At 43.9% G+C, this 17983-nt stretch overlaps 1 protein-coding gene across 1 annotated transcript in view; it reads left to right on the forward strand.

The window, feature by feature from the left end:
* The window catches only part of CS (citrate synthase), a 28857-nt gene extending 16136 nt beyond the window's left edge, over positions 1–12721 (forward strand). The window contains exons 2-11 of the mRNA XM_075591297.1: positions 2197–2244; positions 2373–2480; positions 4261–4326; positions 4417–4548; positions 5033–5221; positions 8028–8227; positions 8386–8515; positions 8604–8705; positions 8868–9077; positions 10793–12721. Of these exons, the coding sequence (XP_075447412.1) occupies positions 2197–2244; positions 2373–2480; positions 4261–4326; positions 4417–4548; positions 5033–5221; positions 8028–8227; positions 8386–8515; positions 8604–8705; positions 8868–9077; positions 10793–10963 (1356 nt within the window). The 3' untranslated portion in view covers positions 10964–12721. The remainder of the gene's footprint in view (positions 1–2196; positions 2245–2372; positions 2481–4260; positions 4327–4416; positions 4549–5032; positions 5222–8027; positions 8228–8385; positions 8516–8603; positions 8706–8867; positions 9078–10792) is intronic.
* The last annotated feature ends 5262 nt before the right edge of the window (positions 12722–17983 follow it).

Below are 17983 nucleotides of genomic sequence, written 5' to 3' on the forward strand. Positions count from 1 at the left end.
TTTGAAAACTCTCCAGCGAGATTTGGTAGGAAAATGCAGGAGCTCTCTCGCTTTGCTAATGGGGACGTGTTCCGTGTTGGCGCAGACCTCCTCCTGGATATACACGGCCTTCTGTGGTACCCACCTGTTCTGCAGCTGGCTGGTGCAGATAGAACTGGTGCAGTGCTCATCTGACAGCTCAGTGCTGGAATGTGGTGCCGGTATTTCAGGAACCTGCAGAGTATGATTATATCACACGTTGCTTTTATGGGTTGTCTACCTTTCAATGTCTCCCATAGCAACTCTGTTTGACCAAGTAACCACACACCATTGTCATTATACGCCTCTCTCAGCAGCATTGAGCTTGTAAACTCGCCAGTAAGGTCAAGGGCTGGGCTGAATACGAAATGATGCTGCTGTGTAAATATATCTTTGTTTTAATTACTTCATGGTAAGATAAAAAATGTAAATTGTGTTGCAAACTGGACAATGGAATTACAGCTTTTGTAAGAGGCTATGAAAGGCATGCACCATGTCAAGTTGCAGTGATACGGACTGTTGTAAAATGGTGCTGAATATAATTACAATTTTCTGGGTTCCTGCAAAAAAATTGTGCATGCACCCACACCCTTTTTTTGTTTTAGTGCACATTTCATTCAGAGTTAACCCATATTACACACACTTATCCATTCTCCAACATTGGTTTAATGACCTTGATTATGGGAATTCGCTTTGTTTAACCCATTATCTGCAGGACCTTCTAAAAGCAAAATAGTGTATCAAACGCCACATAATTTTCTTCTGAAAACGCTTCTAAACTATCATGATCGTTAATTTCATTTGTGAATGGAATTATTTGGTTATTATGCTCATATGACTGTTATTAGCATGTGCGATCGTTACATAAATAAGCCTGACATATACACATTTTGCTTAGTTTTCGTAGTCTTTAATACATGAGAATATGTAAAGAATTGCACGTTATATACTTTATTTTCAACAAGTGGGAAGCTATTTCTAATCTTCGTGTCTATATCAGGTATTCTGCATCTATTTATATTACTGTGGCAGATTTTTCTTAGACCTCTGGACCTAATTCTGCGATAAGGTATCTTTTTAAAGGTAATATGTAGTAAGCTTTAGGTTGAAAGTACAGAGTAATTAATAATTAGCTGACTTTTTAGGTGAAACCCCTTTTTAAAACAATGCCTGGTAAGCTTTACATTTCTAAATTGTACGAAACCACACGATTTTCTAGTCTATAACAATGATTTGGCATTCTTGGTAATTCCAGATGAACAAGCACCCACGTGATTTGTGTGTGTGTGTATATATCCGTCTCGATAGGTATACTGTATCTATAGAGGGAGATCTATATAGGTATGTACAAGGCTCGACAAATTAGGGGAAAAGCCACTCGGGTTCCCCTCTCCCCCTCTGCCCCCAGAAAAAATTGTCTGTAACCCCCTCACTTTACCCGCTGTCAAGTGTTATCGGCGGCGGGCTGCTGCGCAGTCTCCCGGCATTCTCCTGCAACTCTGTCCAACTTCAGTGTCTCCCCCTGCATCTCCCGTGAAAATGGCCATGGCAATGCTGCATCATTTGACGCCGCGCAGCCATTTTCACGGCAGATGCAGGGGGAGAGACTGAAGTTGGACAGAGAGATGCCGGGAGTCGTCACAGCACCCCGCAGCAGGTTAAATGCATCGTCCCAGGCGAGGGGGCGAGTGCATTTGTCGAGCCCTGTGTATGTATGTATATAGATATCTGTCTATATAGATGGATATCTCTATACAGATAGATATATATGAATCTAGAAATATCTATATATAGCTCCCTCTCTCTCCTCCGTGAGCGCCTACCTAACAAGCCTCTAATTCATCTACCAATGAGCCTTTAGGGATGCTGATATGTGATTTATATGTAATCATATTTGTTCTTATTTTGGATTTAATGTTTCAATGAAACCGTATTGAGGAGGGAGTCATGTTTTTATTTTATTGCCTCAAGTTTGTCTCTCAAGGGGGAAAAACTCTCTATTCTTGCTAGTACACTCGGGAAGGTTTCTCATTTGTATATGTATATATTAAGAATATTCCGTCTATGGGCTAGCTTGCTCATTTTGTAAACTCATTGGCAGGGAGCAGTGGTGTTTGTATTTGCTGTTGGCCAAACATCTGAATAATGGGTACAATCCCTTCTTTCTTCTCCAAACAGAACTCTCCTTGTGTTCTGATTGCTGCTCGGCAAGCAAGCTCTTCCACAGTAAGTCACAGTTCTTTGTTTTCTTATGAGTTGGAGGTAGACTGATTATCTCCACTGATGGATAACTTCCACTTTGGAGACTTGCCAAATGTTGTGCCTTTATTTGTTCCCCCTCACGCCCTTTCTAGAACCTAAAAGATGTCCTGTCAGACCTCATCCCCAAAGAACAAACAAGAATCAAGAACTTTAAGCAGCAACATGGCAAGACCGTCATTGGACAGATCACAGTTGACATGGTGAGTAACAAAACTGTATTAATTCAAGTGCTAGAAGGCAAATCTATCATGGCTCAATAAATAGCTTTGATATCTATCGTATTAAACCAAACTGTAACGTTTATTGTACTCTTCCACACTACTATATGCAGTGTAGACCGAGTATTTCAAAACAGGCGTACTAAATCCCTGGGCAAAAATCGAATCTGTTTGTAGTTGTTGGAAAACTGGTAGGTAATATGATCAATACCTCTCTGTACAGACTGCTGGTAGTATCTCCGGATGGGAATGCAATAAGGTGAATTTAAAGGTCCAGCGTCACGCGGGCCAATCGGAAGCTGCAAAGCAGGACCTTTAAACCTGCAGTAGATACCGGCAGCACCTTTTTTGGGGTATTTTTCTCGAGGTGCTGTTTCCCTCCTGAGGGGGAAATCATTTTCTTTTTTAAAGGGAAATGCCTCTTTAATACAGTTATTATATAGAAATATTTTCCATTTAAAATTATGATCATCTTTTTAGTTCGTTGTACCGAAAGGAAGGTTTTGGATAATATTTGGTAGTTTGCGGGGTCTTTTTTTTAGGACAATGATGCCAATCTTTGTTTTGAGTTCTTTTTATAATTCATGATCAAATAAAGACTCTTGTTGTGTAATCTAGAAAGCATTGTGCAAAGTATTTTCAAATTGGCATAGTTACAGGTACATTTTATAAATCAATCCCACCTCCGAATTCCTTATTCCAATGTGGGGTGCAAGCTAAAAGAGCCGGGTCTGTTCTTTATTTCAGTGGGTCCCAAATCCAGTCCTCAGGAGCCCCAAATAGCTCCGGTTTAAAGGATATCCTATTATCCTGCTTCAGCATGGAGATGGTTCGGTCAAAACGACTGAGCCCCTGTTTGAGCCACCTGTGCTGAATCAGGGATTTCTTAAAACCTGACCTGTTGGAGGGGAGGGGGGATCTTGAGGAGTGGAGTTGGGGAACCACTGCTTTATATTGAGAGGAAATTAAAAAGGAAGGAAAGGCATTACAAAGCACTGCATTGGTAATAATTAGTATCATTATCCCTGAATGAAAATTTAGAAAATGACTTGTTGCAGGCTATGGACCCCAGCTCGTAAATGCACACAATAAAAAAATAAAATAAAAAAAACAACCTTCTTTTGAATTACATAAACTCTCTATACTTTGTATGTTTCATGTCACTGCTTCCCCACAGGACCAGTGATGTTAGTAGGGTGGCATCAACATGTCATTGGATATTTGTGAGACAAGGGAGATATGAACAGATAATCAAAAGAACATATTCGGCCATACTCTTAGTTGAATAAATGTATATCTTAAGTTTCCCCAATTCTGATATTAATGAGTTTATATTCTAATGAATGTAATGATTTTTTTGTAATGAATTTAAAGCGCATGGATGTGGTACCAGGTCCTCTGATAGTGATCACCAATCCTATTCACTTTATCATTTCATTTTTAGCAATAATGGGTGCCAAAAAGCAAAAAATAACTCTAGAAAGTACATGGAAAGTGCAATGAAGGTTGAAAAAATTACTGTTGGAAACAATACCAGGCAGAGATACTCCCTATACATAACCATTTAAGCAGAAGACTGACACACATTTTCAGTAAAACTCACCTTTACAGTTCTATGTTCTTTATCAAGATATGTCTGTCTGACAGTACAGTTTATACTGGTGAGGCAAGGTATATGTGAAAATATAGTTTTGTTTACTTGACCTACTTGTGCAGAGCCCAATTCATTAAACACCACCTTCTTCCCCTGCCTCCTCTTCAGGTATACGGTGGAATGAGAGGGATGAAAGGATTGGTTTATGAGACATCTGTCCTTGATCCTGATGAGGTAAGGATGAACTTGTGACTCCCTCTATATGCAAACTGCCAGTCCTATTTCCTATTCCCATAAGTCATGTCTTGCTGTATTTGTTTCCAGGGCATCCGCTTCCGTGGCTACAGCATCCCCGAGTGCCAGAAGCTGCTGCCCAAGGCTCCTGGAGGTGATGAGCCACTGCCCGAGGGACTCTTCTGGCTGTTGGTGACAGGAGAGGTGCCCACTCCGGAGCAGGTAAAAATCCTGTTAAAAAATGGAGGGCCTCTGACACTCACAAATAGCACCCGTCATTGAGGTTCACCTAGACATGTGAGCACTTTTCCCTTTACAGGAAACGTTTTGAATGCCCATCTCTGTTTTACCATGAACTACAGCATTGTATATCTGACTTTGCTCTGCATGGCCTGGAAGCAATCCTACTTTATATAGTATACATATGGTATTTAAATTATTATTTACTTTTCCCTTTCATCATACTGTAATTAAATGTTGTTCCCGAGTGCCAGTGTTCTGTCTTCAGGTTTGTTTGTACATTGTAGCACGACCTTCATGTGTGTGTTATCGCAATCTCTGAAACACTATTTTTATTGTTTACAACTAACTCGCTGATAAGAAAATGAAATAGGTAAAACGAGCCATGTGTAAGTAAGAATTGCACTTTTATCACTTGTCTCGTTTCCTCTGTAAATTGCCTGTAACTCCTCCTCTTTCCTTCCAGGTCAACTGGGTTTCTAAGGAATGGGCCAAGAGAGCTGCTCTTCCCTCCCATGTGGTGACCATGTTGGACAACTTCCCTACCAACCTGCACCCCATGTCCCAATTCAGTGCTGCCATCACTGCACTAAACAGCGAGAGCAGCTTCGCTCGAGCCTACGCCGAAGGAATTAACCGAGCCAAGTACTGGGAGGTAAGAGCCATGCCTGAAGGAGAAATGGTCTAGATCTGAGCTCCAGTATTACTAGATTAAGGACCAGAGGTGTCTTTAATGAGAGGCAATGTATTTTGGCTCGTATCTATTATGCAGCCTTCGATATAGGAAGACACCTTGCTGCCATTGACTTAAATTAGGCTGCACTGTATATTCCAGTTCCAGAAGGTGTAGATATCGTAAATATGGCCCAATGTCTTATCCAATACTGAGGAAGAAAGCTGCCTGCATGGTTTCAAATGACTCGTTTTTAACACTTGCACTGCAGAGACCTGCATCACCTTATGCATATAGCAACAATGGCCGCTTTTCTATCAAATTAGATTAGTTTGTTTGTTCTTCTTGCTGGTTAAATCAAGCAAACATATATTACTTAACCTTTTTTATTTTTAAAAAATCTTCTACTTGGTTTATGAAATACTGTCGTTTTTCTAACTTAGAGAAATGTTTTTTGTAAAGTAATATTTTTGCTTGCTACGCACTGTTGCTTTATAATTGTAACATGGGGCGAAATTGGTCTTTATAGACCTTTTCATCACCTAGTTTTACTGAGGGATACTTGCTGGGGGGTTGTTAACCCACGGCTTGCTCCCGTGCTGCTGCGGCTCCTCTATTTAGAGGTCTATGTCTCAAGGTCATGCGCAGATGCCCTTGCATCGGCTTATACTAACTGTAGTTTGTGGGGGAAGGGCCAGGATTTTCCACGGCCGCCCGCTTCCCACTCATCTATGTCCTTGGCTGTGTGACAGGTCTCTCGCATAGCTGTATAGTGAGCACTTTGGTTTCCATCTAATTAACACGTGCAGTGCTGGAAAGGCCTGCAATGTGTTGCATGCTGCTCTAGCACCAAAGGAGATAATTGTACTGCAGAAGTAGAAAGCTTAGAAAAGGCATCCGTTTGTAAATGTGAACCTGCCAAAGCAAGTCATGTGACTGCTCAATTTCAGCCCGCTCTTGGTCTTTCACCGTGAGAATTCTTCCCACATGCTTGTTTTTACACGCACAGAAGAAATGCAAAGCATTTCATATATGCACTTGGCAGCAAAGTTTTACGCACCAAGTATCGGCCTCTTTGAGGCTGAAACCATTTTAGAAAATGACAGTGTTGGAACTTCTGAGAACAGCTCTGTTTTTAAATTGTACCACAAATATGGCCATGTGATAGGGAGGGGGTAATGTCCGTCTTTGTAGTGGGGGGGGGGAAATCTGTTTTGCATCATGTTCCCAACTCCTAGTCCTTCTGACCTGGATTTTATTGCAAGATTTCAGGACAGCGAGTTGTACTATTTGTGTTACTGCAACATAAAGAAAATAAAAGGAGGAAAAGATTTGGGTTAATCTCTAATTGGGGAGTTAGTTGATAGTAACCAAATATTCAGTGTGCAGTCAGTTGGACATTTACATTTTTTCCTACCAATAAGTGGAAGTGTAGATAGCAATATCAGAGGACACCTTGAACTAAGCATGTTAACTCGTCACGTATCCACCTCCTGTCTATCTCGTAAACCTGTTGCCCAGTAAGGAATGAGTGAGGCTCAGAGGTCCTGCTTCTAGTTAAACCGAGCACACCTCGAGGATCTTTTATCTCTGAATCCTCAGCCAAGATACTTTGGCACTGAAAGAAGACATCTTAAAGCCCATTGACTTGTATCGGTGCAATGTGTCTTCCAGCACCGGAAAGTGCCTTATTGAAAGAACATTGCTTGGTGAATATGGCCCTTGATGTATGATTCGTATCCTAAAGTTTTATATACATACTAGCTGATATACCCGGCGCTGCCCAGGATTTAATGTTCTGGCTCCCCCTGTCTCTCTTCCACTGTCTCCCCCCTCTCTTTCTCCCCCGTTCACATCAATATGCCCCCCCCCCCTTCCTTTCACAGCTCCGTTACCCCCCCCCCCCCCTGTTCAGAGCTCTGGTCCCCCCCCAGTTCACATCGATTTCTCCCCCCCCCCCCCTCTGTTGCCAGCTGTGATTCCCCCTGTGTATTTGTCAGCTGAGCTGACTGAGGGGGGAAGTGTGTCAGTCAGTCAGTGTGTGTGTGTGGGTGGGTGACTGAGTGGGTGGGTGACTGAGTGGGTGGGTCGGTGACTGGGTGGGTGGGACCGTGACTGTGTCGGTGACTTTGACTGACTGGGTGGGTGACCTTGACTGGGTGGGTGTGTTACTGACTGGGTGACTGACTGGGTGGGTGGGAGACTTACCTTGACCGGGTGGGTGGTGGTTCCTGGCGGCAGACGGTTCCTCTCCTGGCCCTGATATCTCTGTGGCATCTGGCTGGGGCAGGAGGTGGGCTTGGGAAGTTGGCGGGGGGGCAGGAGGGCCGCACTTCCCCTCTGTTCCTCTTTGGGAGTGAGGGGGGAGGAGCGTGGAGTTGGCGGCTGGTTTAAGAGGGCCACGCCGCGCTTCCCCTCCGTTCCTCTTTGGGAGCGAGCGGGGGGAGCCTGGAGTTGGCGGCTGGGGCAGGAGCGCCGCGCTTCCCCTCCGTCCGGGAGCCAGTGCAGGGCGACGCACGTGATGGGGTGGATGGGGATGCTGCTGCTGGCCGTGTGTGTGTGTCTCAGTTGGGTGAGGCCGAGGGGGAAGGTGAGCTGCGGGTGAGGAGAAGAGTGGCAGTTGGGTGAAGTCATAGAGCCACCAATCTGATTGGCCCGAGGCTGAGGACCAATCAGATTCACCACATCTACCAACAACCATACAAACTTCAAATTGATATATTAAGATATACACACACACACACTTATACATATAAACTGACACTCTGCATTTCCCTACTATCTGTAGTTGATATATGAGGACTCTATGGATCTCATTGCCAAGCTGCCCTGCATTGCCGCCAAGATCTACCGCAATCTGTACCGTGAGGCAAGCAGCATCGGAGCCATCGACTCAAACCTGGACTGGTCCCATAACTTCACCAACATGCTAGGTTATACAGAGCCACAGTTCATTGAACTCATGAGGCTTTATCTCACCATCCATAGGTAAGTTATGTCTCTGCTTGCGTAATCAAGGCTTTGGCACTGCCCACGTTGTGTGTGTGTGTGTGTGTGTGTGTACTGGAATTCTTCCCTGCTATTTAGTGTGTGAGCTGCTGCAGTACAAGATGTAAGCCCTGACTTTTCCTGATCTTTTCTTACAGTGACCACGAAGGTGGCAATGTTAGCGCTCACACCAGCCATTTGGTGGGCAGCGCCCTCTCCGATCCTTACCTCTCCTTCTCTGCTGCAATGAATGGACTAGCAGGTCCTCTGCATGGACTGGCCAACCAAGTATGTGTCTCCTACACCAACCAGCGTCAGTTGAACTATTATTTCTGAAACCCTTATGTTTCTCATTGCCATCTTCTGTTGTTTACAGGAAGTCCTTGGGTGGCTGACAAGCCTGCAGAAGGATCTAGGTGGGGAGGTGTCAGATGAGCAGCTTCGAGATTATATCTGGAACACACTGAACTCTGGCAGGGTATGGACAACCTATACTTTAACCTCTAGTCTAGAGCCACAAAAATGGAAGCAGTCCACAGCACCATTGTAGCAAAACTGAAAATACTAATTTAAATGTAAGTTATCTCTAGAGCCAGAAATGTGACTATCGCCAGTATCTAATCTGCCATTTTTCTACAAGGTGGTACCTGGGTACGGTCACGCCGTGCTACGGAAGACTGACCCCCGCTACATGTGCCAGAGAGAGTTTGCCATGAAGCACCTTCCCAACGACCCTATGTTCAAACTGGTGGCTCAGCTTTACAAGATTGTGCCCAATGTGTTGCTGGAACAGGGCAAAGCCAAGAACCCCTGGCCTAATGTGGATGCTCACAGTGGAGTCCTCCTACAGGTAGGAAGGGATTAACAGCATGAGCTCCCTTTGTACAGCAGGCAGGTGCTAAACTATCCTGTTACCTTCCTCCCAACTGTGATTCCAACCTTGCCCATATCTCCTCTTGCTTTGTCTGCACCACTCGTACTCCTGTACGAATCCTGTTACACAGCTGCACACTTAACTGTAACTTTGTCCTGCAGCAATGTCATTGTATTGTATGTCTTTATATAGCGCCAAAAGTGTGCTCGGCGCTTCACAAAGAATACAGTACAGGGAATTATAATTATACAATAAGTGCAGCAAAATCAGACAATAGGAAAGGAAATCCCTGCCCCGAAGAGCTTACAATCTAAGAGGTTTAATGGGAAACTTACAGAGACAGCAGGTGAGGGAGTAAGTGCTGTAGATGGCAGTTCTTGGTCACAATGGGTGGTAGGAGTGACTGAGTGTGGGACATTAGCCATGAGGGCAGGCTATTGGAATGCTTGATTTGTGGGGTAAAATTTAAGGAAGGTCAGTGTTAAATGAAAAGGTTAACACCATTTACAGGGGAAGCGGTGGCAGGGAGGCATGAGTGAGATCAGGTGTGTATGCCTGGCTTCAGGCTTAGCGGAGATCCCCAGTAGCAGGAAGGAGTAGATAGAGGGTGTGAATAGAGGATTTGTGTGGGTGTTTTTTATTGAGGGGTGAGAGGTGTATAAATAATGGTGCAGTGGGGAGTAGAGATGTTGTAGAGAACAGACATGCTCACAAATGAGTGAGGAAACAGTAAACAGAAAAAAAATAGGGAGGGCGTAGTGAGATGTAGGAGGAGAGAGTTCCAAGGTACTGGAGGATCAAAGTGTACAAATAAATCACAGATGTTAAAAGTTAATGTCTCACAGTGGCAACGTTGTAATGCAGAGTCCAGATCTTCCTCCAATCTTCACTTACAATTTCAACTCCAAAATTAACTCTTGTAGACACTTCTGATGTGACGCTTTTGATGTTACACAGCCTTATGGCTAAACAGCCATGCTACAGTGACTTAAGTACCCTATTCACATGCATTTGACTAACACTTAAGGGAGGGGTTTGTCTAATCAACTCAGACTTACAAAATAGTTAATTAGATTATAATTTCTCTCTCAATTGATAGTAATCAGCTCACAAACATACCCCAAAAGCCAATTAAATCTTAATGTCATGCTATTCCACTACTGATTCCCGCATTCACACTGCTTTTCCATTTAACATCAGACTTGCCCTGCATCATTCTACAATTCCTGTGTGAAACACACACCTGCAAAACAGCAACTTTAGTCCTGCTTCATTTCCTCGGTTTAACTGCCTATTAATCCAGGAAAATTGTGGTTATGGTTTTGAAGACCCATTAGTTAAGATGTTTGAAATTACGTGTAATGATGCTAGTTATTTAAGAAATAATTTACAAAGAACAGTGCATTATTTATCAATGCCTTAAAAAGAGGAGAAACGAACCCTTTTCAGCTTTATTGTTTGAATGGTTTTTACATCTTCCTTTAAACAAATCATGTACAATTCAACTATTTTGAATGTGTTCTTTATCACAAACCTTTAATGTGTTGTTGGCCCATCTGGAAGCGAAAGGGTTAAAGAGCAGTGTTTTTAATCTTATTAAATATATTCCTAATATTCTCTTACATATTTTATTTGTTATATTCGTGCAATTACTTGATCCTTCCTTTAACCTCCTCTCTTTCTCTCTGCAGTATTACGGCATGAAGGAGATGAATTACTACACTGTTCTTTTTGGGGTGTCACGGGCCCTGGGTGTACTGGCTCAGCTCATCTGGAGCCGGGCACTCAGCTTCCCTCTCGAGAGGCCCAAATCCATGAGCACAGATGGCCTGATGCAGCTGGTCGGACCCAAGTCTGGTTAATCGGAATGAGAAGTGCAGGAGCGTCACCCCTCCATGTGGAGGGCTTGTTGTAAAGACAGTACACCTTTCGTTTCAACAGACTGCTTTGCACCCCACTATTTTCTGAGCGCTGACAAGACAACACTTCTGGTTATTTATGCTGAAAACACATCTCAACTTACTGTTTACCCCTTCCCTGGTGGAGAGCTGCATTCAGTTCTCCATCATGAAAGGGTTTCTTGTGCTGCCGGTAGAAATCCGACCTTGTGGAGGGTAGGGGGTACTGAGCTTCTCTAGATCGTACACCATTCCACACCTAACAATCCTCTTCATTTTGCCTATTGATAAATGTCTAGGAGAATACATCGATTTTACCGGGCTCCTTCATAACACAATGTACCCGTGCTCATTTAGCACTGTATTAAAACCATACAGAAGCAGCCTGGCTAGTACTCAAAAACAAATGCCCACTAAAAGATACATTTGCTTATTTCTGTTGATGGGAGTTGTGGGCTAGTTCTTTATCAGATGAATGGGCATCTCTTAAGAGTTTAGTGGCACAAATACCATAAGCCTAATTTTCCGTTCTGAAACACTATGGCCAATATTTACTAAGCGGTGTTATGCGGGAAAACACCTCATGTCCCATTCACTTCAGTGGGTGCCAGCAAATGTCTTCTGGCACAGCACTGCTTAGTAAATATTCGTATTGATCTCATGAACTGCAGGTTTCAACCCCATTAAATGCCAGAGGGGCACATGGCAAGGCAACTCATAGGATGAAATCACCAATGTATCCCCTCTGGTGCCCTTGGCATGTATGACACATTGCAAAGCATTATATTTCAGACCTCTCTGACACTCATTAAGGTAGGAGGGAAAGGAATCATGTCATGGTAGATGCCATCACCTGGCCATTCTTCCCTGTTAGACTACCTGCTGGCTGCTCTCCTAGGATTTTGTCCCCCAGTGGCATAGTTTTTCTTCCATCAACTTATCACTTGAGCTTGTTTATAAAGGAGGAGATCCAGGAAATTTCCATCAGGGCCGTTTGCTGTGTATACCTGCAGCTGTTGGTCTTTTCTGATTTTGGTCCCTCCTTAAGTAAAGCTTGCGGCTTTATTTTTTTTAATGTAAGTTATCCCTTCTCTTTCCTGCCTCGCCTCACGTGTTACCTGTCAGACCACGAAAATGTGAGAGCAATGTGTGTTTTTCTTGTGCGTGTTGAAAGGCAGAATCACTGTAACTGCGACGGTCACGTTTTCAGCCCCGTTTTACTTCTGTTCTTTAGACTACTTTTGCCTCCATTACCTTGACTTGTCCCTCCCTTGTCTTGTGGACCTTTGGGGTAATTCTATATAAGTCAAAGCAGCCGTTCAGATTGTTTTCGGACGAAAATCCTTAATGAAGTTTTTGCAGAATATGACCTGTCCGCAGAGCAATGGGTTGTAGGTCCCACCTCCCGCGGACGTAAAACAAAGCGAAATGAACTCTCTTCTATCCTTACCCAAGTCCTCTGTTTTGTTTGCAACTTTCTTTTTGTGCAGCGTCATTTGTCATCTACATGCCTAATGAATTTGGACAATATTTAATACACTCCTCCACCACCAACAATCTCCCTATTCCTCAGTGATTCTTCCTGCCCCACTTTGTCGTCCGTGCAGACAAACACGCCAGCAAATGCTGTGCAACAATTATGGATGAATGTTCCAATTCGCAATAGACTTAAGGTTGTTCTGTAAAAATGCAAAATAAATGTTTTTATTAACAACTACATCACTTCTGTGTGACACTGAGAATCTTGTTTGGGGAATCATGGTTAACTCCTCTCATGGTTGTCCACGGGGGTCAGACAGACACATCTGTGGGCACTTGCATGTAGGCCTGTCTATGGACCCCAGGAAGGCCTCTAGCAGTCTCCTCTGAGACTGCAGGAAGGACCACATGGTACCATCACACTCCTCCGCACCCTGCCCCTCCCCACCCCCAGGCCAATCTTTTCTCTCCTTCCTCTGTCTGGGCCCATACCTTCTCCCATCTTCCCGGGCCTATACCTTCTCACCTCCCTGGACTCATACCTTGTCACTCTTCCTCAGGCCATAGTTTCCCTCCCTGTTCTGAGCCCAAAGTTTTCTGTTGGTGGCCCTGGTTCTTCTGCTGCCCCAAAGGATCTGAAACCCGAAGTGGTTAAATGGGCATGGTTTATTAGTTGTGGAACTTCAATAAAAATGTACACCTCCTTTCGGTTATGTTTACAACAACACAGTCCATTTATACTGGAAACATCAGTTCTCCCAAAGTTGTGACGTGTAATATTTATCCTGCATCATTATTCCCACGAGGCAGCTTTTGGAAAAGTGTATGAAAAATAATAAAAATGTGATACCGCTATGCACCTTTTCATATGCACAACATGAAAGAATGCAGTTGCTATTCGGACAATACACAGCATTATTTCTTATGTTTTTATTGTTAAGACTGCTCTTTATTATGTAGTACAATGTGGGACTCTGGGTAAAACATAGTAATATAAAATAAATACATTAACTGAAAATAGAGTGCAATTAGTAAATGCAATAAGTAATGGGGATCCCGTGTGTTGAAGCTTGGCATGTAGAACAGAATGGAATGCTCATTACAACACTAAACGTACTGTGTAATATGGTACTTTCTCCGATATACAGTATATTGCATCTTAATTCCTTGGAGCTTTTTGCTCCTATTTCAGTGCTTCTCGTTGTTTCTCCAGCTTGCCCCTGTAATATTCTGAATGCACCCTTGAAGAAAGCTCTTACTATTGTAGATATTCTATGTAATGCCAACCATATATGGAGCCTTTTACAGAGGTAACACACGAAACAAAGAACATAGAAACAGATTGAAGAGATGCCCCCTTGTGGCTCACCTAGTCTGCCAATTTATGTACATAATACATAAAAGCAGCACTCCTAGGGACCCTTTTTTTTTTTTTTTAAAAATAAGTTTGATGCAGTGGTCCGCAGAGCTGGACCACTTTAATTTCGGCTCCCGAGAGCCCCTGCTTCCAGAGATAATTACCGTGAAAGGGGGTTCTTGTATCTGCTGTTTAAATGTTCTGCATCCCATAGGCCAATAGAAAGCCGCGGGGATGAAGTCACAGCTTCCTATTGGCCTGCGGGACATTTAAAGTCGCCATTTCGATAGCCCCGCCTGGGCTGCTACCAGCACCTCCTTCCGGGGTATCTCGGAAAGCAGGGGTCCCCAGGGCTTAAATTAACTTGTTTCAGCTCCATAGACCCCCTGCTTCAAACCTATTAACAAAATGATTTCTAAATAGTCACCAGCAGTGCTTCTTTAAAGCAGAGCTCTTCAACTGATGGCTTGCGAAGGTCCTTAGACTTTCCACTGTCCGAGCAATTAGTATGAAATTAGCCGAGCCAAAGTGCAATTTTGCACACTAACTCACTTGTAAATTAAAGTAATATAAATATATATTTATAAATATATGGTACAGATATTTTAAATGCATTCAAAATATTGAAATATAATGCATGATTTTAAATGTATCTAAAAAATTCAATTTTAATAAGCTTGTAACCCTTCTACTCAAATTTTTTTTTTTTTAATCTAGCTCCTTGGGAGAACTGCTTGAAGAGCCTTGCAATAAACTGTATTACACATAGGGATAAGTACATCAAATATTATTTATTTATAATGTGCCAACATAATCCATAGCGCAGTACAATGGGGTTGGACGATGAAAGACCATAAAATAACAAACATGACCATACATGGTTACAGTAGTAAGTAGGGCCCTGTCCCCATGAAGCCTACAGTCTATATGAAAGGGTAGGTGGAAACATAGGGTGTGGGGGAATGAGAAGATAGGTGTGTTTTGGATTGTAACAGAGCAGCTGTAACATTAGCAAACGGTTGACACCCTTTTGTTGCTGCTTTTGAGGCGATTATGAATGAGTTCAGCTTTGCAATGCAAGCCCTGTAGTCCAGGGCAATAAAAATTGCAGATGACAGGGCTGACCAAATACGTTGCAAGCAATCTCTGATGTTAACACTTAGCACTGTCTGTGCAGAGGGGAGCAGCTCCTGGAGAACCCTTGAAGACGTCCACCTTTTGGAGTGATGCTGAAGAGAAATCTGTCTTAACATCATACATTAATAATTTCTTAGATCTATTTTATTCTGTTAGCCTGATTCCAGATAATGCATGGTTATATATGGTTATCTTTATGTGGGTAATTTATATACCAATATAGCACAAAGGTCCTTGTATTGAATAATAAAGGTGATTCCCCTGTTGATTTCTTAGTTGTTGCTGCATGTTATCTTACATGAGAACTATTTTAAATTTGACGTAGCAGGCATAGTAATGGGGAGCAGCGTAGCTGCATTAACTTCTGCAAGTCCCTATAATAAATAAAAGTATAGTGTGTATATAACAGATACTCAGGTGGGGGGGGGGGGCACCACAATCAGTATGATAAACCTGCTATGAATAAATAGTCAATTAGTATGTGACTGGTAGATAATGGTGTATTAAAGGTTTGATGCTCTGATCCTCCTTTGCCATACATACCCCAACACAGGAATAAATAAAACGACCACATTACGTATGATGAAAAAGGTCACAGCTTTATTTTTAACATGTTAAAAACCCTAAACTGCCTGGAAGCCCGTTATGCCTGTTGCCTCAACGTGGCAAAAGGTGGGACCTCCTCGCCAGCTATAAAATGGCCATACTCCGTCCCTCACAGCGAAGGAGAAGGGGGCAACCTATCAGCAGCCCTCCACCTGTTGGCTGCTCAGGGTGCTTTGGCTCAACGTACCCCTTAGTGGCTGCGTAGACCCAACTGTACAGCTGTGCTGCTTTCCCACGCGTTGATTGGGCATAGCAGGCCTGCCGGCACCGGAGGACCCACAACCTTGGACCGGATAAGTTGGTGCCGACGCACCACCCTAAACCGTTACCTTTCTTACCTGGCCCTTCGTCTTTTCCTGCCTGATATGCCTAAAGAATGTGTCTAGGCCATTTTCCAAAAAATGCACGACGTCGTGTCTGCCAACTGCTGTCTTTTGTATTAATCTCCCATTGTTTGCGTACTCCTCCCCCCCCCCACACACACACAAGTGAGGATGAATATGCCCATAGCTGTGTTTTATATTTTCCTGGCTTTGTCCACACCCACCTAGTTTTTTGCCCCTTCCATGTCATCCTTGGGACCATTTCCGACCAGATGATTACTACCCCCCTCCATAGAGCCTTTTAAATGGGAGCAGTTAAACGGTAAATCAGTTCCAGCGTTTTGCTTTGTGCCAAATTGTTCCCGCCTAGGTGCAACAGAATCTTGTCCCGACTTTACCTTTAAATTTGGGTGCGGCCTTTGCCAGGGCTGGTAGCAGGTCATCCCAGCGCATACCTCTGTTCCCCAACCATCGCAGATTAATTCTCTCTTTTCCTAGGCCCAGATGCAGGCAGAGTCCATGTTCTGTTGCTCTCTCATGCGTTCAATAAACGAATGAGTGGCCCACTATCCACACTTCCCCGGTGCACCTCGTGGCCAACATAAGTGTTATACATTTGTGTTATAGCTTTGTGAGCCCTTTGCATCTGATGTAAAACCTATATGCATTGGACTTCCATCACCCCAGCTTTTTGATTTGCTCTACCAAAGAGCCCTCCTCCGCCCCTGCTGTTGCGGCCCCTATCCTAAATGTGTCCCAATTGGGGTACATACCCCCTGTGGTTACGCACTTTTGATGACGCTCTGGAACTGATACTTGGTGAGCGGGGTCGTGCCCTGGTCAATGAGGAAATTGCCCCCTGCCTTGTGCCTGCCCTCAGGGTAATGTTTTATGAGCCTCAAATTGCTGTTTTTTGTGAAGTGGACCCATGTCCCCTTCCCGCCCTGATCTGGTTTGGACCTGTGTATTTTGCACTCAATCGTCATTTTGTTAATGACTACGTTTGCGTGCAAGAAACCTGAAATAGTCCTCGTTTTTTATGCCACCACCAGCTCGCCGACCCTGAAGGTGCCAAAAAATGCTGTTGCGTATGCTGTTCTGAAAAGCTCCCCTTCCACCTGTGCACACCTGCTTTGTAGCCCTGATAATCGCCTCCTGCCTGGCTAGCGTTATTGGTTCCCTTTTGTCTGCCTTTCTGCCTTCACCTCTTTCCCAACCTATCTGGATTCTCCTCGCTATAAAATGTTTGGTTATTGAGGTTGTGGAGTTTTAGGAAAAACTTGAACCCCGCCTGCATGATTCCTGCCCTGGCACGTGTTATCCCGGCATGTTTCTAGGCTAGCTGTATGCTGCCGCCTGTCCTACCCTCCGTCCTGGATGCTTTTCAGAATGCGAGCCATGATTGTCAAGCACAGGTAGGATTTACAGGTTTGGGGGGCTAGCGACCTTTGTACTAGGTCCATCAGTTCGAAAGCCTTAGCTGCTAAACGCTGCTCAATTAAACCGTGACAGGGCTTCTGCTATTGTGTTTAGTCTCCGTGTGACGTGTATATCATCCATCGCAATATCAGCCTCCACAAGAGCCTAATCACTGGGCGTGATGTTGCTGATAGGCTGTTTACTGCGCACACTACCCCTAGGTTATCCGACCACATACTATGTGCTTGTTGCTCAGCTTCCTGGCCCATATCTCCACTGCTAATATTATGGGAAAAAGCTCTAAAAATTCAATATTTTTTGTTAATCCTGTCTTCTCTCCCCCATCCCCATGTCTGAGGCCTTGTCTCCGCAAACTATTCCCCTTTAATGTATGCACCAGGGACCCTGCAGCATTCGTATAAGGCCGCGTCCATGTTGACCGCGCGACGAAACACTGGTGAATGGCATCGTGTATAGTGCACGTGAGCGTAGGGAAGAGTGACGCTACAAGAGACAAAATTATGTCATTGTTGCGCAATGTCGGGGTCACGTGAGCGGTTCGCCCAATGAGGGCGAACCAGCTCCGTGACGTCACGGCCATGCACCCAACGCCTCTCCATTGCTTCTACGGACAGGACTCAAAATATCTCCTGCTACAGGCAT

Source organism: Ascaphus truei, chromosome 3 (assembly GCF_040206685.1).
Source record: "Ascaphus truei isolate aAscTru1 chromosome 3, aAscTru1.hap1, whole genome shotgun sequence".
Classification (NCBI taxonomy): Eukaryota; Metazoa; Chordata; class Amphibia; order Anura; family Ascaphidae; genus Ascaphus; species Ascaphus truei.